The sequence below is a fragment of the Athene cunicularia genome (assembly GCF_003259725.1).
Source record: "Athene cunicularia isolate RWA chromosome 5 unlocalized genomic scaffold, athCun1 chr5_part1, whole genome shotgun sequence".
Lineage (NCBI taxonomy): Eukaryota > Metazoa > Chordata > Aves > Strigiformes > Strigidae > Athene > Athene cunicularia.
The window spans coordinates 29,240,628-29,262,995 of record NW_020799101.1 but is presented as its reverse complement, the minus strand read 5'-3'; the positions used below and the strand labels follow the sequence as shown (position 1 = coordinate 29,262,995).

General features: G+C 36.2%; 1 protein-coding gene across 3 annotated transcripts in view; it reads left to right on the top strand.

Annotated features, from left to right (window-relative positions):
- AKAP6 (A-kinase anchoring protein 6) overlaps nucleotides 1–22,368 on the top strand; it is a 287,672-nt gene that overhangs the window by 48,737 nt on the left and 216,567 nt on the right. For all 3 annotated transcript variants that reach the window (XM_026849466.1, XM_026849464.1, XM_026849465.1), the window contains one exon: nucleotides 7,257–7,614. In XM_026849466.1, coding sequence (XP_026705267.1) covers nucleotides 7,291–7,614 — 324 coding nt within the window. In that variant the 5' untranslated portion in view covers nucleotides 7,257–7,290. The remainder of the gene's footprint in view (nucleotides 1–7,256; nucleotides 7,615–22,368) is intronic.

Genomic DNA, 22,368 nt, shown 5'->3' with positions numbered 1-22,368 from the left:
AAGAGTATACTGGATTTATTTCCAAAGCTTTTATTCATATAGATTATCATACTTGTGTCTTTATCTATATGTACTGAAATAAATTTAGATCTGGAACTTGGAGTTTTATTGAAGCAGCTGAAGACACTGAATAAATCTAGGGCTTGAGAGACGTGAGTTCAGGACTGTTTGCTGTTTGGAATTTTCAGTTACGCTTTCTTTGACATGAAGCTGTTTGCAGGTTAAGGTCTTTTATCTAGTTGTTCCTGAAAGGAATACCTGAAAGGGGTGCTGCTTGGGTCTTCCAGGTCTTCCTTTGGGGAACTGCATGCAAAAACCATAGCAAGTAGAATGAATGGCTGAAGCATGCCCTTAGGTGTATAAGGTGGTTGGGCAAATGACAGACCCCGAGAGGAATTGTGGTCTACCACTTTAATGACCTTTGGACAAAGAACACATAGGAAATATGGTGACTTCTTCCACTGAGGAAAGGTTGGGGTTCTTTTGAAGAATGAAGAGGCCCAAGTTGTGAAAAACAGCAACATCTGAAGTTTCTGGATAGCATGGTCTTAAAGTGGTATTTTATGACCTGCATTCTATCCTCCTAAGTCACCTTTTTTTCAAGGCTGAGAGTCTTACCCTGCTCAGTTTTCATGTGAGGAGAGAGGATTACTTACTCCTGTTTGTCTTTCAAATTGCCTTTGTGATGAGGGGACCAGATTTGCGCATAACACGTGGATATGTACCATGGATTTATACAGTGATGTAATGAATTTTTTTTCTGCTTTATTTTGTATTCCTTTGCTAAATGTTCCTAAAATTTTATTTTCTTTTTGGCTGCTATTGACTATTAAGCTGATGGTCTTTATGGAACTTTTATACTTTTCCTTCCAAGGCATTGCTCAAGTAGTAACATTCATTTTGGAGCCCATTCTGTATATGCAATTAGGACTGTGTTTTTTTTTCTCATACACATAACCTCATATTGCCTATAGTGATTTTAATCTGATATTTTATTGCTCAGTTTTTCAGTCCTGTAAGGCCATGCATTTACTCAGAGTTTAAGTTTGTCCCAAGTATTTCAGTACCTTCTGCAGACTTTATCACTTGATTGTTCACCCATTTTTCAGGTCCTTTATTGGTTTATTTAAGCACAGTGCCTAACAGAGGTTTCTGTGAAACTCTGCTTCTGATTTCCATTTGTCTCCATTCATTCTCCATTCCACTGTCCATTTATTGCTACTGTTTCCAGTGTTCTACTCAATAATTTGTGCATTGACCTTCCTCCTTATCCCATGGCTATTTAGATTCTTTTAGTATTTGGCATTGGATCTTGTCAAAAGCATTTTGTGATCAGTTTGGAAAACTCCTATAGTGTGACTTTTCAAAAGCAGTGGAGGCTCTTCCTCTAAAAAGTGGTACTTTTTCAGGTGTTGCCTTATTTTCCTACAGTTTCTACTCATTTTCCTGGTGGAAATCTCCCCCAGAACCTTTCTTTAAAAACTGGTACCCTGAGAACACTTGCCTGGTAAATTCTACATTTTCCTTCACTTGTATTAGAAAGAGAAACATCAGATACCAAAGAGCATGTTGGGCCATTGCAGTGACATAAATCCTGATTTATAGACATATCAGGAACTCAAACATCCATGGTAGGATTTCCACAGTTAATCATTGGTGATCTGGCTTTGCTACCCTTAAAGCCTTGGAGGTAGACTTTTTAATGGACTTTAAATCAGTAAAAAATAATTTAAATCAGTAAAAAATCAATAAAAATTAAAAAATTTTAATCATGATTCACATTAATGTTCAGGCTTAATATTGACATTACTATGCAAGGCTCTTTGGTCTGTATCCTGCAGGAGTTCAGGCATCATCATATCCCCTATCAGATATACCTTCTAAGAGTCTACACACATCAAATAGGAGGCTCAGCAGTGCCAAATGAAAAATTTTTCCCTTCCTGTCCAGTTCGTTCAGATTTTTAGGGGTGATAGTAGGATAATTGTAAAGGAGGTCTTTTAAAAATGTGTTTATAGAGAATGATATGAAGAGTAAAAACTAAATTGGCTCTTAGATTTCAGTTCTTTGAAATAATTTTGAAATTGTTGTATTTCTGAAATCGTGTAGGAAATCAGCAAAAGAATCAGTGTAGCATGGACAGTGTTACTGTGATATTAAATTCAAGTTGCTCTATATGTAGTTACTGAAATGATGTATTTCAGTTTTTTGGTGTACTGACACAGTTCATCTTTGCAGTAGACACAGTAGATTGCATTTTCCAGGAAAGCTGTAGTTAGTCTTATAACTTGGCAGAGAACTCTTGAGACTATTGAAATGGAAAAGAAATGGAAATATAACTTGGCTGTGTGAGATATTCATTTTGACTGTATCTATTTTAAAAAACTCAACATCAATGAGCTCATTAAATCTGATGTTAAAATTTACATCATTAGATTTCAAAGTCAGCAAGCAGACATAATTATTTAATGATGGAGTTTGGGTTTTTGGGGCCATTTTGGAGAATGAAATGAATTGTTTAGTTGACAGACAGGTGGCTGTATATTGCTTATGGCTGATTTTAACAATATGTGACAGTAAGAAAAATTAGAGCTCATCAGCATTCACTCGACGCAGTGTCTGCACCACTGATCAATGCTTGGACTACTGTATGGCTTAAAATACTTAATGAATCTTTGTTTGACAGGAACCAACTGCTGTTGGAGGAAAACGTGGATGATCTGATAGCTGGCAGAGTGAATATGGCCTGCACTTTATAAAGAATGAAAATGTGAATAATTGGGGAGCAGAATGAGTGAGCAAAGTCTTTCAAGGCTTGTGGTGATTGATGAACTATATTATGGTTGACACACACATTCTATGTTTTGCATAAAAGCATTAGCATCTGATTGAGTGGAAAACCAGCGGAAAGTGAGATTGCCTATGTGATTAGTGGAAGGTAATCAGCCATCTGTTAGGCATAATGCATTTACTAAAGATGACGATAGAAAGCATATGTGTGCATGTGCTTACACAGGATCTCTCACCTTTTATACTATTATCCATGAAAAAGTAGAACTCTATACAAAGGACTAAAGGCAAAAAAATACTCTTATCTATTTTTCTTCTCCCACAAGAAAGAGTAAAAGCTTGTAGCTATGTTGTGTACTTCATAAATGTGTGCTTTCAGCAGACTGAAAGAGTAGCTTCAGAAGTGACAGAGACAAATAATTTGAGGTGTATTTTTAAAAAATAATGGCATCATAACTCTTACCTATGATTGTTATAATGAAAATAAGGCCATTCCCTGAAAATGTTGAGAGATTAACTTTTTATTAATCAGGACATTTGAAAATGTATTTTCAGCTGTTCACCTGCAAATTTAAAATCATTTAGTTAATACAGCTATTCCAGGTACAGAAAGGATTTGGTTTAGAAGAAAGCTAGAGTCTGATGTAGCGTTGCTTGTCCACCTAAAACTGTCATTGATGCTACCAAGATTTTGTGATGTAAAAAACAAGACTGAGCTTAGATTTTCATGTTTATAAAGCACTTGAGCACTCACGGAGGTCCTGCTTAAAAGGAAATGAATCACTTCTTTACCTCTTTTCAAAAATTATTTTTGCATAGTAGTGTCTAAAGAGCAACTCTAATTCAGTTTTAATACGTGTTCTAACACTTATAGTGGTTTACTGTCTGTACATCCCACAAAATCTGGAAAAACAAAATACTGCAGAAATATGACAAATTCTAACGCCAGCATTAAAATCAAACACCACAATGTATGACTGCCAAGTATGATTTAAGTTGATCATCCATTCATATCTTTCTTTAGCAAATGTTTTAATCCATTAGTTGGCAGCTTGATATATAGGATATTGTTCTTAAATACACTTTGTCAAATATCAAATTAAAATTGGTTTTGCTAAAATTTATCCTAGGTACATTATGCCAATAACTGTTGAAGAAGGACTTCCATGCCCCATCTTGCTGCTTCCACCTTCCATGTTTCAGTATAAAAGTAATATCCGAAATATCGGAGGGGAAAGGGTCTAGCTAGAGGACAACAGATGCAAGTGGCTGTATGAGAATGAAGTGGAGAGCAGATAAATTAGCCATCTTCAGTACCTGGTGTCTTAACAAAACTTTATGAATAGAGTCCTCTGCAAGGCTGCTGACCTAGTTAGAAATGTGGAAGTCTAACGTGCGCGTGGTCAGTAATCCAAACAGCAGAACCTCCTTCTGAGCAAAAGTGTTTTGGCAAGTTTTATACCGCCGGAACTGCTTACAGTAGATGTATCTGTGAGGTTTGCTGCTGCTGCTCCGCCCCGTTTGCTATTTAGCATTTAACATTAGAACTTTGTGAAAACACCTCCGCGGCAGGGCCGCTCCTGTTTTCCTTCCCGAGCCGGCGCAGGAGGGCGGCCGGGGTGCGCCCCGCGCCCCGCCGGGGCGTTTCATAGGTCGGTGCAGGCGCGACAGGGGAGTTCTGTGGCCTGGGAGAGCGCAGGAGAACCTTTCAGTTTTCCTTTCCTTTCTGGCAGCATAGCTGGATGAGGATGCCTTTTTATTTTGCCGAGAAACAGCTTAATGAATCTATGCCTTAGTGTTGGGATTCAGTCATCTCTAGCTGCTGCAGCTTCTCCTTTCAAGTGTTTGTGAGCTTTTTAAAACTTTCCCAGACCTTGCTAATTGGTATCCACAGTGTGTGTTTTATTACCTTTGAGGATTTTTTTTTTTTTTTAAAGATTGTAAAAAGAATGAAATATTTTAAATTTTATCCACATATTCCTACTTGAAGTTTGCAACTTATCTGGCAGAAAGAAAAGGATTCAAAGGACTTGACTTTAAGAGCAGCTATGATTAAGGAGGCATTAGCTGTAATGCTGGAGAGCCAGTATATAGAGGCGGGCACATCGTAAAAAAAAACCAACAAAACCAAACCACAGGTCAGCGGGTTCCTAATTGTTGCTAATTGCAAACTCGGTGTTCAGAGCTAGAGCTACGCTCTGCATGCAGCATGGACTAGACTAGCTTTTGTTGGCTTTTGCAGGAGCATGTTTTAATTTCTGTTTGCTAATTGATTTAATGTCCTTACTAGAGCTGAGTCATGTTGAGTCACTCTAGAAGACTGCCAGGGTTTTATCTGTGGAAAAACTACTGAGCAAGTGCTGCACTTCCCGTGTTTCTGTATCATTTGGTGATTCAGGGCCATTTATTTTGCTAGTAGGCATGTTTAATTTGTTAATGATAAACATGCAGAAATAAGGACCACATGTGCTTCGCCAAAATTTCATCTTCAGGAGGAAATAATGTTAAAGAATATGCTTAAAGTAATAAGATACTTTTGCATGTTAGTACAGTTGATTTATATGCTTTAAAACTAGGGCTATGATCAGCATTGTCTAAGACAAGATGTTTTCAAATTGAGTGATTTATCTAACAATGTATTTTGAGTATGTATAACAACAGAGTTTAAGTTAAAAAACAGGCAGTGAAAAGAGGTGGACTTGAAAAATACTCAGCATCCTGAAATGTTAATTTCATGCACTCTTGCTGCTGAGCTTTTTCTTTGACAGCATTTAACTCTGGAGTCTTTAAAATAGAAGTAAAAGAGTTGGAAATTGTACAGCAGGCACTGAAAAATGATTGGAATCTTCTTTCATTCCCTTTCTTTGATTGCACTGATTGAAAATTTTGTTCTGAAGTGCCAAATTAATATTTACTAGCTTAATATCAGTTTTAAATATTGTGTTTTTGGGGGTGATAGATGTGCAAAAGATAATCTACTAAGTAGTAGCAGTATAGGAAATAAAATTAAAATTAAATGTAGTTTTTTTGTCCTTCCTGGCTGTGATAAGTAGACTGGTGTTTGATACTCTCACTGCCTGCATGAGTAGTCTCTGAATGCTGAGGCTCCACTCGAAATATTTAGGAATGTAACTCAGTCACAGTGTAGTTGATTTAATAGTGAAAGGCACTGGTTTCTTTTCTGCAATCTTATAGCTATTATGCTAAAAGCTAAAGTCTTTATAGAAGACAAAGTCAAAGTGTAAAAACTTGGAATGTTACCCAAATTAATAGCTGCATAACTATCTGCAGTCTTAGCACTATGGAAAAGGAATACAAGCAAAAGTTATTAAAATGTAGTTTAAGTATTTCTAATATGCACAGGTTAAAACAAAGAAAAAACAGCTTTAAAAGGACAAAGGACCTAATATTTTTAATTCTCTTAATGTAGACATATTAAATATAGCTTAGGGTTGCAAAGTACTGAAGAAGCAAGTGCTGATATAGGGTTTAGTGAAGTTGTATGTCAAAGGCAGGCATGCATCGAATTTGAGTCTCTCCAAAAGTGAGTAAAAAATACATCTCCTGCTGAATGAAAGCTTTCAGAATGCTTTAGGTGCTTAGCTCCAAACCACGTGCAAGCTCTTAAGTATTTTTTTTTTCTTGGGCGTAAGGTTTATGGCAGCCTTCTGTACTACACAGTGTACAGAGAAAGAGTTATAAAGTAAAATGTTTTACTTACTTTTTCCAGTGAACCTTGTAAGCATATACTGATGACTCAGCTTTTGGGCTTTAATAAAGCCACTCTTGTAAAATGTTTTAAATTTAGGTACATATTTTGACATTTGGAATTCTTAGCTATAAATTTTGATAGAGTTGTTGCTTATTGTAGCAGTTCTTAATCTAATAAAACCACTTCCTAATCTAACAAAACTACAAGAATTTAAACTTCAAACCTAAAATCTGCCTACAATAAATCAAGTGTCCTTAAGAATTGCTTCCAATTTGCCTTCAGAATTTTTGTTGTATGTGATCAATAGTCAAGTGGGCTGTTGGGAAATTTCAATTAAGGTCGAGATATTTTGTGTTTAATCATAAGTTTCAGGCCAAGGAATTCGTTCAAATATGGGCTAGTTTACAATGCCAGTCCTGTATCAACTTGTGGACTCCAGTGAAGTTCTGCTTAGCTTTATTAATACTCAGTTTATTTATGTTGCAGTTGTAGAAAAACAGCACATATTTTTCATTAATGAAAGATGTAATTTCCGAGATTATTGTGTGCAATGAGAGAAATGCAGTACTTGTTATTTTTCTCAAACAAAAAACTTGTTTGTTCAAACTAACAAAGTTAATTTGAAAAATCTATTTATTCTTGAACATCTAGTTATACTTTCAGGGTGAACATTGCCATTTACTCCTTTTCCTTTGAACGTTTTCATTACAAAATTTGGTCTCATAACAGCAGTCTCTTCTTTTGATCTTTGCAGCTATTTCAGAAAGAACTATGGTTTAGACTCTCACATGATAGCCATGGATGTAGCACTTTCTCCCATGAGAAGACAAGAACTGGATCCCATGCCGTCTGATGCATCTCCCATGCTTATAAACATGACTCCTACAGTGGAACGAGATGGGGAGGAAGATGTCATGAAGGAGCTTGATTCTGGTCAGCAGTACGAAAAGCCTCCTCCTCTGCACACTGGGGCTGATTGGAAGATTGTTCTCCACTTGCCAGAAATTGAGACCTGGCTTCGGATGACGTCTGAAAGAGTCAGGGACCTGACCTACTCTGTCCAGCAGGACTCAGATAGCAAGCATGTAGATGTGCATCTAGTACAACTGAAGGTAGGATTAATTTTATATTGCAGACTTTTCAGTGAAGGTGGTTGACTCAACTCTTGAGACTAGTAATGTAAACAAAAGGCCTTTTCATAACTGCTGTAACATGTGTGACAGCCTGTGTTAAAAGGTGAATTAATTCTTTCCTGGGAGATAATAGAAACAGTATCATTCTCATGGGTTTTGAAACATTATTTACTCATCACTTAATTCAGCAGTCATAACCATGTTAATGAACATGTTCACATTCCAAGAGCAGGTACTATGATACTAATAGTAACCTGATCGGATATCTCAGAAGTGCCCAGAAACATTCCTATTGATTTTAATGGGCTTCAGTACCCAAGTTTGTGTCCCAATAAGCATGACTGCTCATTTGAAAACTAAACAAGTTTTAGAGGCAGGACGGGAGGAAGGCGGTCTGATGTCTGGCCTTTCAGTCACATAAAGGTTATGTCGATGATTGAACTCTGCCGTAACTACATACAAAATAGTAAATGTGCAGATTTTTTTTTCAGATCTGTCTTAGAAGTATGAAGTGATAAGATTTGAACAGTCATAGCCAGTAAAACAACCTTTTTTTTTCTTTTTTTTTCTTTTTTCCTTTTTTTTTTTTTTTTTAAAAAGACTAAAAGAGCAACAGTCTCCCTTCCCCAAACAAACCTGACAACTGAACACAAGTATCTTTAAACAATTCTCTGTCTTGGTCTCAGATCTAAATTTCAGTGTTGAATCTTTAAGATATTAGGGAAATTGAAGGAGAAAATAAAATAAATATTGTCTGGGACTGTATGTGTATATTTGTTTGCATGCCTTGGATGGCTGCAGCAGATAAAGCCTGCTTTTGAAGGCAGCAAACAGTCTCGAAAAATAGCAGGCAAATGTTATCTCTTCAGCCTGAGCTGTCTTCAGTGTTGCATTCTGAGGCCTGTTTATGTGAACAGTCTTCCTTCATACTCAGTGCAATGGTATTTTATTTGTGTTTATTTTAGGACTGAAGCTGTAGGCTGTCTTAAAATATAACTGTGTACTGGCACTAACCATAGAGCAACTGTACTGTAATCAATCCTAATCAAATAGAGAACTGATCTTGAGATTTTATGGTTCCACCATTTTTCTGTAAAATTTAGGGTAGACGTTGCCAGCTTTTGGTGAGAGAAAGGACTATGTCCACAGCATGCAATAGGTTTTTAGCAAATAGGCCTAAAAGGTATTTCTGTAGGCAGACATAACAAATCTTGCTGGACTCACTGACAGTTTGATCTGGAATTACTTCTGGCCCTCTTAGTGCAGTGCTGAGCTGAAACTAAAGGGCTGTGGAGCTTGTGGATGGTATTCATACACAGCTTTGGGCTGGCTCAGCACAAGCAGAACTGATCTGTGCTTACGTACGAAATGAGAATGTTCTGTATGGATAACTCACCTTCATACATCCACTAAAATGTTTTATTTCCGCATGAAGGTCAGTGAATGAATAGGTTTTTCTCCTTTTTAGAGTTTATTTGTGAAATTGCAAGAGTTGATGATAGTATAAAATACTTTCCTAATGCTTTTTTCCATGTAAACGATTGTTGTAGCACCTAGGGATTGTTTGGGACAAGGAAGAAATATGGTTAATGCAACTATAAAAAAAAGAAAAAAGAATAATATGAAGGAATCTGTTATCCACAATTATCTGGCCTGTGAGACTGGGGGGGCCGTCACTGTTGCTGTCAAATACTCTATGTACAGACCCTGGAGTCACAGGGAAATGCTCTTTTTCTGTGTGTTTATTCATGTGTGTATCTGTGGCGTGCACGATAATGACTTGTGTTTGAAGATATTTTTAAAATATTTGATATATTCTTAAATTTTTCATGAAGTAATACCAAAAGAACAATCTTTAAAAAGGTCTGAAATAGTAGTAAAAAACACAGCAAAGTCTTAACAAACACATTAGGACAAAGTCTTAATAAATGCATATAACTTCATAATCTGCTTACTTTTAAACCTATATGCAGACAAAATTAAGACTGTAACAAAAAAAATATCTTGGAAGTGCTTTTATTCAGACTTTAGATATATTTTTAATTGTTTATCCTGGTATTGCCTTGCATTAGGCAACTTAATGAAAATCAGCTAAGCAAAAAATCACCAGAACATAAACTCATATAGATCCTCTTTTTTTATTTCTTCTGTGGTCTGATAATTCTTCTTGACGGTCTCCTTCCAACTGATCTGGGTCTTTCTGGAATTGTTGTGTCCAGGCTGGATGCAGGGCTCAATGTGAAGCTTTATCATTGCTGTGTAGACTGGAAAAAGTATTTCACATGTCATTCAAACAATACATACCAGTTTAGTATTTTCTTCTTTTCACAACAGCAGGAGATGCTTGATTCATGTTCGGCTTGTGAGTCACTATAAATCCCAACCTCCTTTGCTGCACTGTGGGTTTTTCACTGCAGTCTTAACAATTTTATCTGTGGAATTTTACATGTAGGATTTTGCCTTTGTCCATTATTGAGTTTTTGGGGGGGGGTCTTGTAGTTTCATGTTTCTCAAGTGGGTCTGTGACTTTTTCAGTTCCAAAATTGTGTTCAGGTATGTTTGAAGTATCTCCCCCAAGCATACATATTGTTGTCATGTGCAAATTTAAGAAGCCTTCTCTCTACTCCTTTTTCCAAATCATAAAGGCAAAATGAATGATACAGACTCAGGATAAGAGTCTATAACATAACATGTTCTGAATATAATTTTTAAACTCAAAATGTAGTAGTAAGGCAAATAATTTTTCATTTTCTCAGAATTTGTTTTCCTCAGTCAGGAGAGGTCCAATTCCATTTTTCATGCAGCTTTCTATTAATTTTGGATGCTTAAAGTTAGTTTACTTCCTCTGGCTGTCAGTTGGTTTGTGGCGATAGGCCTGGTTTGAGGATCTAAGCCATAGCATACTTTTTAAGTTATTCCTTGGAAAAATTGCTCAGCAAACAGATCATCTCTTTCTCTTGTGCATATTTGCTCTGTATCCCTGTTGCAGATCTGATCTGTCTGTTCTTCTGTTCTTTCTGTAATCAAGAGCATTGTTTCCTTTTTGTGGCCTGTTCCCTGGGGATCTTGGTGTTTGCTGCCACTCTCTTTTCATGCTACATGACTTAGGGCTTTACTAACCACCACTGATCCTTTGAAAATATTTGTTTCTCTCACTTTTGCAATGCCCTTTCTTAGAACTAGCCACATGGCATGAGTGGGAGGCTTGTCTTATGCCGTCCCTTGGGAAATTTCCTGGAAAGCCCGGCTTCACATGTGTGCTTCAGTAAGCTAGATGTGTGAATCATACATAACTCTCTGGGGTCTGGAATGCCTTATACTAGTCATTTATCTGGTCATCACTCTTAACTCAAGCTGTGCTAAGATACATTTGCATCTTTACGTGTTCCGTGTAGCTGCTACCAATTGCAAATATTTATAAAAGAGATGAAAAAAATTATGGTTTTACTACAAGCAAATCTAAAAGTTCTCTGTCTGTCCTTCTGTTGTGTTAACCTGCTGAGATGCTCTCATGATCCATTTAGCTTTTTTATTATGAATAAAATATGCTTGCTTTTACAGCACATTCTGTTTTGGAATCGTCGTGAGGTCCCGCTTGAATTCAACTCTCATTTCTCTGCTTTACTTTATATCTCTTAAGCCTCTCAGGGAAGGGTCTGGTGTTTCATCTCATTGATTATTGCTTTTTCTCTTTTTGAAAAAACTGTCATTTTGGATGATCTAGTATGATCTTCTGTATTTGAGATGTCTCTTAACTTCTAACTTGTTGTGGAGTAAAGCATTCCACCGCTGCTTTGTGGCTTGAATATTTGAAACTTAGATACTGACATAGAAACAAACACATTTTGTGCGATGATAATGACATTAGATCTTTGCAGACCACTGATCACTGATCTTTTCTCTCTTTCCAAGTAGAGAGACTTCAGTCATCTTTTTTCCAGGATTTTTGGGTCAGCCTTAAACATCTCCCGACTGGATCTTTCATCTTTCCTCCTGATTCCTACAACAAAATTTTCATGAACTTTGGATAGAGGTCAAATATCATGTAACCATTATTCTTTTGCTATTTCTGTTTCCACTTTTTTGGGGGCAAAGAATTTTTAGTTGTTTTTCTCCATATACTTAAATGCTGGATAAGAGAAGAGTGTAAGAAATTATCAAAGCAAGCTATTAAAGGGTGTAAGTTTCTAATATATCTGCAGTTAGATGCAGGTTGTTCCTTTTTTTCATTAGATTACAAATATTTTGAAAAAATGTAAAACCAGGGTACTGTAGGTGTCATCTTCTCTCATCCCCTCCTCTTGAATTCAGTAGGCTTTTATTGAATAAATAATACTAAATATTGCTGATATATAAATATCATAAATAAATATTGCCGATTGCTAAATACTAAATAAATACTGAAGGCTGGAATAAATTACTTTTATGAGCACTTTTAAACGTTTTTTTTCCTATATCAGTTCCTTTCAAGAGTAAAAAAAATTTATTTTTTTTTTTCAGATGTAAAAATCATAGAATCATAGATTTGTTTGGGTTGGCAGGGACTTTAAAGATCATTAGTTCCAACCCTCCTGCCATGGGCAGGGACACCTTCCACCAGACCAGGTTGCTCAAAGCCAGGACACAGTTGGCTTTCTGGACTGCGAGCACATATTGCTGGCTCATATTCAGTTTTCCATCCACTAATACCTCCAAGTCCTCCACAGGGCTGCCCTAAATCTACTCCTTGCCCAGCCTGTATTTGTGCTTGGGATTCTTCCTTATGTCTAATCTAAATCTACCTTCCTTCAGTTTAAAACCATTACCCTTTGTCCTTTCTCTACACTCCCTGATAAAGAGTCCCTCCCCATCTTTCCTGTAGGCCCCCTTTAAGTACTGGAAGGCCACTAAAAGGTCTCAGAGCCTTCTCCAGGCTGAACAACCCAAACTGTCCCAGCCTGTCCCCATAGGGGAGGTGCTCCAGCCCCCTGATCATCTACATGGCCTCCTCTGGACTTGCTTGAGCAAGTCTACGTCCTTTTTATGTTGGGGCCTCCAGAGCTGAACACAGTACTGATATGTATCTGGTTTATGTGTTAGTTCTGTGCTTTGTAAACACAAGATTTCATACCAGTTTAAAGGAAGCAATTGGTTGGTTAAGAAGTTGTATTCTTACTTAATTTGTCTATGAACAGCTTGGTGGAATCACAGCATTCAGTAGGGCAGTTGACTGTAAATGCTGGTAAATACAGATTAACTGTTCTGAAGTTGGGTTTGGCAGAGGCTACCCTTTATTTACAGTCCAGGCTTGAACACCAAACAGGTGAGTTTATAAGCTTTTCTTATCTTCTGAGTAGTTTGGTGTACCTCTATTTTTTAATTTTTAAATTTTCCTCTGTGCCCTGAGCATGTTCCCCTGTTTTGGGAAAAAGCCAGAATGAAAAACATGGAGTACCAGAAATAAATCTGTGTTTCTCAAACTGTATCTGGTCAAACAACCACATTGTTTAGAAGCCTTTCAAATTGTATGGCATTTCAACAGTCTTGCTCAGATTGATGTTTTTAAGGAAAAAGACATGAATTATTTACCAAATCTTAATGTGCTTTACTATGATAACATCACACCTATAAAAGTCATCTTGGTTTTGTAGTTTTTAGGCTAAATTCTCTTCTGCCTGAGTGGAGCAAACCCACCTTTTTCCACATCCCTCAGAAATTGTCCTAATCCCTTGGCTATATGTTATCAAACATAAATAGAGGCTAATGCTGTTTCCTATTTAGTGTGTAATTCTGGAGATGTTAGGCATGGTGTTTGCTCACTAACTGCGTTAGTGCCTTCAAGGATGAAGATGATGTTAGGGTTAGAAATTAAATATAATGTTTCTCAGACTTGCCAGGACTGGTGGTAGTCTGAGCTCAGAAATACAGAATTTTAGGCAACTGGATACTTATACTGGAATGAGCAATGGACGTGTACCTGAGGTATTTAGATATCTATGAGATAAATGGTAACTGAGCAACATGATTCAGGACAGTATTGTTGCTTACCTTCTGTCCTAATGTTTATTCTGCTCTGCTTGTTGAAGTCCAATCATAAGTTTATAATGGAAAAAACCCCAACTGTTCTGACTACTTATATAATTTCTCAATAAATACATGGATGTTAATCATATATTATTGTTCGTGCTGAAGCCATTTTTGCTGTTACAAATATTTTATAATAAGTAAAAGTCAAGTCTATGTAGGCTCTTACATGTTTTTAACTTCAAGCACCTGAGAAATGCTGGAGAATATATTGGTTTATTAATATCCAGACAATCTGTTTTTCAACAGTAACCTTAGAAAAAACGATAAACACCAACTTTTGTAATCTAATTTTCAATTATGAACTAGTGTAGCTGTGGATAATACTGCAATTTGAAAATTAAATTGTATAGCTTTAATGTTTAGATAATGCACATTGATAATGATTTTTTTTTTTTTAAATAATGTCAGGTTAACACAATTCTCTTTAAAAATTAGCTGGATTTAAACTGTGCCATTCAGCCTCATAGAAAAAACCTTTCCTCCTTTCCTGCAGGTATTGTTCAGTCTGCAGATACAATGAAGTTAAACTTATTTTCTTTCTCCTGTTAGAATTTAGTAAATAGGTCTATTGATATAGCCCATATTTATGCAAACCCACTGTCCTTTATTGGTCTGCTTGGATGCCATAGGAGACGTAGTATGGATGGAAAGAGTGTGGATACTTTACAGGAGATTCTGTTGCCTTCTAAAGAAAGCTGGTCGTTATTTGAGGGATCAAATTAAGATGTAAAACTGGTTAGAATATGATAAGAGGATGAAAGAATTTGAAGCTAATAAAAAGAAGAAAAAGTGGAGAAGCAATAAGAAATTCCTATATGTTGTGATATTATTTCTGAGTAGAAAAGTGAGAACTAAGTGGTTAATCTATGTATCAAGGGAATGAAAGCAGCCAAGAGCTGGAAAGCACTAAACTGGTAACCCCAGTGATAATGGAGGATCTGGTTTGCATAATTTATCAGGATAAATGAATAAATAATAAATGTTGCAGACAGTGTGCTGGATCCTTTTAAATCTTGGACTTTCTTTCTGAACAGCAGGGAAAGGAGACCAAATGTTTGGAATTACGGCTCTTGTGACAAAGGGACTTGAACATTCCTTGGAGTGGTAGAAGACACCAGCACTGGGTACCGTTTCTGTGCTTGAGCAAAAGAGATTTTAAAAAAATTCAAAAAAAAATTTAAAAAAAGGCATAGATTACCTAATTGAGTCTTTTGGGATCCACACACATGGCCTTTGGAAAGGAATTGTGAACAATGTGCAGAGCATTGAAGTCCTCCAATTAATACAAGGGTACAAATTAAATCAACTTGAGTTTCTTCAAAGCAAACGAGTAAGGATATGCTAAGCAAAAATACTAAAACCTGTAACATTCCCTCCAAGGGAGTGCTACTCTTGTGAGGATAGAGATGCATTCATTAGTTTGAGCAATGCATTTGGACATAGAAGGGTGATGTGTAATTCAGAGGGGTGTAGATATAAAAGTAGAGTAGCATCTTCAATGCTATGGAGGTCTTAAGGTTGTCCTAAAATAGACATTTGGATTATTCAGCAGTCAGGAGACAGGAGAAGATGAACATTTGTCTGTGAGAAGGGAATTGGAGATCTAAGATAAGGAAAAAAGTGGGTGTTTTACCACTCTGTTTCTTCATTTATTTTAACAATAAAAACTGCAAAATCTCACTCTCAGTAGGATTATCTACACTTTTGTATAATGTGCTTATTCCAGAATTTCTGTTTTAGACCTCAGTAATGCATGAATGCATGTAAGTGCACTTTGACCAAATATAATGATTATTTCTCCCTCTTCTCACTTCACATTGCTCCTATGTTAAAATATGCTAATACAGGCTTTAGAAGATGAGCTAATGTACTCTACCAATGGTCTCTGGAGAAATGTTAAAGTAAAATATCAGATTCCAGCACAGATGTTACCTATTACAGTCTTCTCTAGTCTGTATCCTAATCTGACTCAAACACAAATGTTTACTGGATATAATGATGTAATGATATAAATACTTTTCAGTATGGTGAAAAAATGTATGTTAAGTCATCGTGCAAATTAATTAACCAAAACATTTTCTGAGGGAATGTATTTTGTTGTTTAGTATATGTATATATAATGATAACACCTACTGATGTCCAGATCTACTGGAAAAAAACTAAATTAATGCTATTTCAGTGGTCTGAATTTATTTTAACAATATATATGTAAAATATATATATATATATATATATATATATATATATAAAAAACCAACAGCATACACACAAAAAACAGTGCCACAAATCCTTCTGGTGATTTTTTTCTTGAGGATTGTCTTGAGTCTATATGTAGTTGAGAAGGTAGCATATTATTATGTTTTATAACAGTAATCTTGTTCTGATCTGCATTGTGAACTACTGTGTTTACAGATGTTTTCTTGCTTTGCATATTTCAGTAGGCTTTGTGGACATACTGCTTATTAGTCGCTATACTGGCAGGGTTTGTTGCTTTTACATGTCACATATAATAGATACCTAAAACCTATAATATGGCATAAGGGAGCAGTCAAAGAACAGGCACAGAAAATTGCACAAAAAGCAAGGAATTTTTGAGTTTACTGCATTATTGTTAAAATTGCCTGATGGGCTTTTATTATGAGGGAGTTGACAGAAGAAATTTCAGGTTATAGGATGATTGCTGTCTGAATGACAGAAATGCGACATGAATATTTCAGTAACATAACACACTTGCATTTTAGTAAGAACGAGTTCCACAAGTCTATGATTTTTAAATAGCCTTGGATATTTACCTCTTGAATTATATGAATTTTTCTTCAGAACTGAAATCCCTTTCTGTATAATTACCCATTAAAAAGCCTTCTGTGAATTGATGCGATTCCTTCATAAAACAATTAAAATCTCACAACTAACAAGCAAGTAAGCACAACAAAAGGGTGTTGTGTGTTTTCCTGTGGAGAACGCGATGATGTGTCTCTATAGCTATACTTTCAGTTGAAAAGCTGCTCTGTGCATAGTATCCATCCCATGACTGAGGTGTGTGAGATGTCTTCCAGAGGATTGAGATGAAGTTCAATGTGGCCTCACCCGTCTTCTCATGAGCCTCATCTGTCGTCTTGGGGCAGTCTGGCAGCTGTGCTGGATCCTGAACTTTTCTTAAGGATTGCTCTGGAGCTTGGTCTCATTGTTTGCATCTAACAAATATAGCTGGGTGTCAAGTCTGGTTAGACCCTAGATTCAGTCTTATGTCTGACTGATGTTGTAGGTATAGTGAAGTCATCTTCAAAAAAAGGTTATAAATACACACTAGATTTGTTTTCTTGGATTGTTTTATGCTTTCCTGATTTGTGTGTAAAAAAGCATTTAGCAGTATTACATACACCCAAAAGATCTGGGCTGAAGATTTTAACATGCTCCATGTAACTGTCTCGAGTGACATTGTGCAGAATCAGAGGCAGATGAACAAGCCTTCTCTTTGAACAGGAGCTGAACCTTTTACAAGGGACTGTGTAGAAACAGGGAGGAAAAGGAGAATTAAAACCTACCAGTTCCATCTGTTAAAGCTTTAGGAATGCTCTCTCCTCCTTCTCCCTGTAAATGATTCCCTGGAGGAAGATAATAGCTTTTGTGGAGCCAGTTATGATTCTAGGTCTTAGATGTCAAGATGGAGCACTTCTTTTTTTGGAAATGTTTCCATTTCTTTTTGGAAAACACATGTAATTTAGAAGTCGTAAAGCAGCACTGCATTAGCAATCGTAGCACTCCAAAATTCTGAGAGACCTTTCCTAAATTTTCACAAAACGTAAAATCTACTGAGTCTAGTAATACATTGCAATTTCCCTTTCCCATTGAGCAGTGTACTTACTTTTCATAATCTGTATTAGCTGAGAAAATTCATCTCATAAATTTCAGTGGACTATATTACTTTTATTCTCTTCAGTTGGCCCTGCAACCGTACCTGTCCTTAGCTGTGGTCACATACTTAAAAAGGGACTTGAAACAAGTTACAATACACAGGCTTATCTTTTAGTGTGGCCATTCATCTCTCTGTGTTCTGATGAGTACATTTGCTTCTGATCAGAAACTATGCAGACATTTGAAAGGCGAGAAATCAAGTAATGTTTCTGCAGAATACACTCTATAGATTTAATCATAATTTATCTGGAAATGTATAGGGAATAGATTATTTTATATATTCATTTCCAATGTGATTGTGATCTGACATTCTGAAATATGTTCAAAATGTCATATATATATATGTAGGGGCATATATATGCATAAATATATGTGTGTGTATATATATTATGTTTGTAATTCTGTAAAAGAGAATTCAGTGCCACTACTACCTCAGTATATGTATATCCACTTGTTCCTCATGTGAATCTCTGCTTTTTCTCCAAGATTCTTCTGAATTATCTGCCTTAAAATACTACATTATATAGTATATAGTGTATATATAGCTTCTATACTACAATTCACTGTAGCGTATAATTTAATTTATGTAAGATCTCTGTGTTTGCAGTTCACCTTGTTTTTCATAGTTATTGAGTGCTTCTATGTGTCTGTTTAGTGCACCGACGGAAAAAAACCCAAACTTCTGATATGACAAAATATTGCTAATGTCCTTTGGGAAGCAGAAATTGTATTTAAGGAGCAATGCTATAGTGTAAATGGTGCAAAGTATCGGTACTTTTGGATACAGTAAAATATCCAAATGACTTCTAGAATAATGGAAACAGAGTTGAATTTTTAAATCAATATATTAAGTTGTGTGGGATGAGCAAAATGGTTTATACACCAGCCAATCAGTTTGTATGAAAGGTATGACTGGAATTTTTTCACTACATTCCAGCACTGTCCAGCAGCTAGAAGACAAAATTGTCAAATGGAAGTCTGCAAAATCGTTAGCCAACTATGCTCTAAAATCATAGAGCTGAAATACTAAACTGAATATTCTTACTCTTCAGCAGTTATAAGAAGCAAGCAAGGCTAGAAACCTTTTAATTAAATCCAGGATTTTGAGGTAATAAATGAATTTAACAATCTGGATATTTTAAAATATTATGAGGTATAATGAGACTTGTGATAAAATAAAGTGTAGAGGGGTATTTCCGAGGGTGATACAGTAGGATTTATATAGATGTGGTACCCCTTAAGCTATCTGATGTTTTCTTTGCTGAGGTCATCTGGACTTCTTTCATACAGCATTTATAGGGACTTCTTGAAAGTTTAGATGCTTGGTTTAACTGTGAAGACAGTACAGTTTGATACACATTTGTCTATAATCAGGTACAGGATCCCTTCTTTACCTGTTTTTCACATAGGGCTAGCATCTTAACTTGAAATGGATAATTCTGATACATTGGATTAAAATTGCAAATGTTACACAGTGTGTTACTTGTAAATGTGTGTAACCGCATATGGGTTCTTGCATATGATGCACACAAATATAATCTCTTCAAAGAGTAGTTTAAGTATCCACATTGTTTATTAATCTAGGCCAGCAGTTCTGTATGAGGGATTAAGGCAGAGGTAAATAGGAAAAGTATACATGGGAAGGCAGCCAGTCTCTTTTCTCCACAGGAACATTGCATCTCTGGTTAGGAATAGCATCGTTTTATTTCAGAGAAACACAAAATACTGACAGTGCTGCATTTCTTTCAAACTTCAGGTAGAATAAGTAAGGAATGCTGAAGATGTGCTTTTTTACCATATTACAATTCAAATTATATTAATTTGATTTTTATCTGAGATCTACAAGAATAGCTTCCTGACAAATCTGTTCCACACTCTTTCTTGATCCTAATTATGAACAAAATAATTTGTCAATGTCTACGTCTATTCTCACTTTTTTTTTTTTTTAATGCTAATAAATAAATAAACACAGCGTTAAACTAGGCATCTGAGTGGCAAAGACCTCATGGTGATCACTGCAATTCAAACCACAGTTCTTAGTTTTGTAGTTACAGTATTTGGGATTGATTTGTGAATTTTGCACCCGTCCTTAATTGTTAGCTGGATTTTCTTTGCTACTGTGTTGTCTTATGTAGAAGAGCTAGAAAAAAGATGGCAAATTGGAATGACAGGGCCACACCTGTAAGTTATTATAGAGGTTGCTTGAAAAATCACCAAGGAAAATCCCACATTACATAGGTGTCTTACAAGCTGCAGAAAAAGGCATTTTCCTCTATTCAAAAGAATACATGTGGTGGTGCAGACTAGCTCAAGAATTTTACTTTAAGTTGCAAATCAGTTGCTAGCTATCAGTTGCTAGCTTTATTTTCCAGCCTCTCTCCTCTGTTTTCCTTTCTTCCATTTTCAGGTTCTTTCACAATTTTCAAAGCTCCCATCTGATTCTTGTCCTTTTTCATTTTCTTCTTCCTGTTTGCCCTTCGCCAGAGCACATTGCCGAGTCATCTGCTACCATGCTGAATTGCTACTTCAAAAAGCCATTCTTTCTGTTTTAACCTGGACCAGTGCCACATTCTGTGGAGAGGGCAGGAGCCTGCCAGAGCGCATGTTTAAGAAATACTTACTGCATTAGAAATGAAGGTGGGAAGTAGAGGACAATGCCATTCTCTACACATGGGCCTTATTTCATTCTAGTGCATTTTTTTTTTAAAAAGTCTGACTTTGTGTGATTTCTCTTACCATAGAAGAGTAAAGAGAAAGTTCATTTTAAAATTTTTAATACCTTTTCTAGTATGCTCAGAACAATGAATTCATAGATTCTTAGGGTGTAGGACTTGCTTCTGCTTCAAACTGTTTTGAGTAGGCTCATGGCATGTTCCTGCAGCCAGTTAACTAGTCAGCAGTTGGCTCTGTGTGTTGACACAGAGTCCTGCATTACTAAAGAGTCTGATCTTGCTGACTTTAATGGAGGTTTTATACTTAGTCTTGCAAGTTCCCTTATTAAAGACCAAGATTCAGTTGTTATAATTGAATGGATGCTGGTTTTTTTTGTCTTGCTGTTTGAATAACTTGCCCTTGAATAAGAAATACAGCTATTAATATTAACAGAAAGGAGGCAGCTTAATTTTGGTAGTGAAAAATGACAATTGAGAAGGAACTGTAACTGACACATCGACAAGAATTTCTAAGAATTCTCTATTAAACTGCAGTTATTAGATGCTTCAAGTCTCCTTTGAAGGACTCACTTCATCAAACTGTTCCAGACAAGCGGACTTTACATTCTTGCAGAATCAGCTGCAATGGGAAATTTCCCAGTGCATAGAAGCCTACTTACCAGGGCCAAAATGAACAAAGATAAAAAAGGCACACAAAATCAAAACCTCTGCCTTTAGAAATATAGAGACAGAGAATTAATGTACATTTAGGACATAGTTTTGCAAATGCGCATGATGGCAGCTATATGCTCCTGGGAAGCCCTTGAACTGCAAGAAACCACTCAAATAAGGAGTTTAGTAACACATTTTAGTTACTTTTTAGATGTAAATAACATGTTTATAATGCTGTACCTTGTTATTTTTGTAAGGGATTCAAATGTCTTTATGGTGCTGTACCCCTACTAGAGAGATTAGTTTCACAAGGTAGAAGTTTTGTTTCATGTAGCATTGTAGGAAAATCTTTGTAACTTATATTATTGGTTGACTGTCTAAGAAGATAAGGGAGATAAATTATAAATTTCAGGAGTATTGGCTTTGTGTGTATTTAATTGCATTTTTTATGTACATTAATTTTCATTATTTCTTTCATAAATCATTTGTGAGAAAACCGTGCTAGTGTCCTAGACAGCTAGAATTTCTGTAAAAAAATAAAAGGAAGAAACAAAAAAGCTCAGCATGAAAACCCGGAGCCTCTATGCAGTAGTCTTCAGTAGTAATGTCAGTATTAAAAAAAGCAGTGAGACATTTCAGATGCGGTTTACTTTACAGCAGGCAGATTTTTGTTGCGATTGTGCTGCAGCACCGCCTAGTGCTCCAGGGAGCTGAGGGAATTTCCTAGCAGCTGCCATTGCTGCTGGGTGGGGAAAATAAAGAAAAAGGTGGGGAAGTTTGTTATCACATGCACAGAGCTTTGGAGCATCAGTAGTAATTTGCAAGGGTTTCTTAATGTTTATCCGAAAAAAAAAAAAAAAAAATCGTTACCGATGTTTCAAATTTAGCTTAGTAAGACTTACAAAATAAAATGCTTTATCTTGCAATGGTAAAGCTGATATAGACCCCTTACATTTATGTATATAGTTATATTTGTAGATATTTATACTGGTAGTCCCTTGAAACGTTCTATTTCTACAGTGCTTTATATGAGAAAAATAGCAGCTTGGCAAGGCTGCCAATGGGAGACGGTGTTTAATTTTACGGTGTCCCTGAAGATGAGCCCCAGAAGTTTTGCCTTGGATACAAAATTACAGTTTCTCCAGGTCTGCATAGGTCACTGGATAAATTACTATTTTAGTTGTTTTTACCCACTATTTTATGGTTGTTTACACAGTGCAAGTTAGCATGATCACACCCACAGTGTATTTGATATAATGCAGACCAGACAGACACAATGTGACTCGTACTGAAGTCCAAAATAAACTGGTAGCAAAATCAGGAGTAAGAACAAGTTATTTCAGTTCCACCAATACACAAGCATTGCACCAGCGCTGCTGTTATCATCTCTTCACCCTCTTGGGCTGTTCCCAGGGCAAGCTCGCTCTCT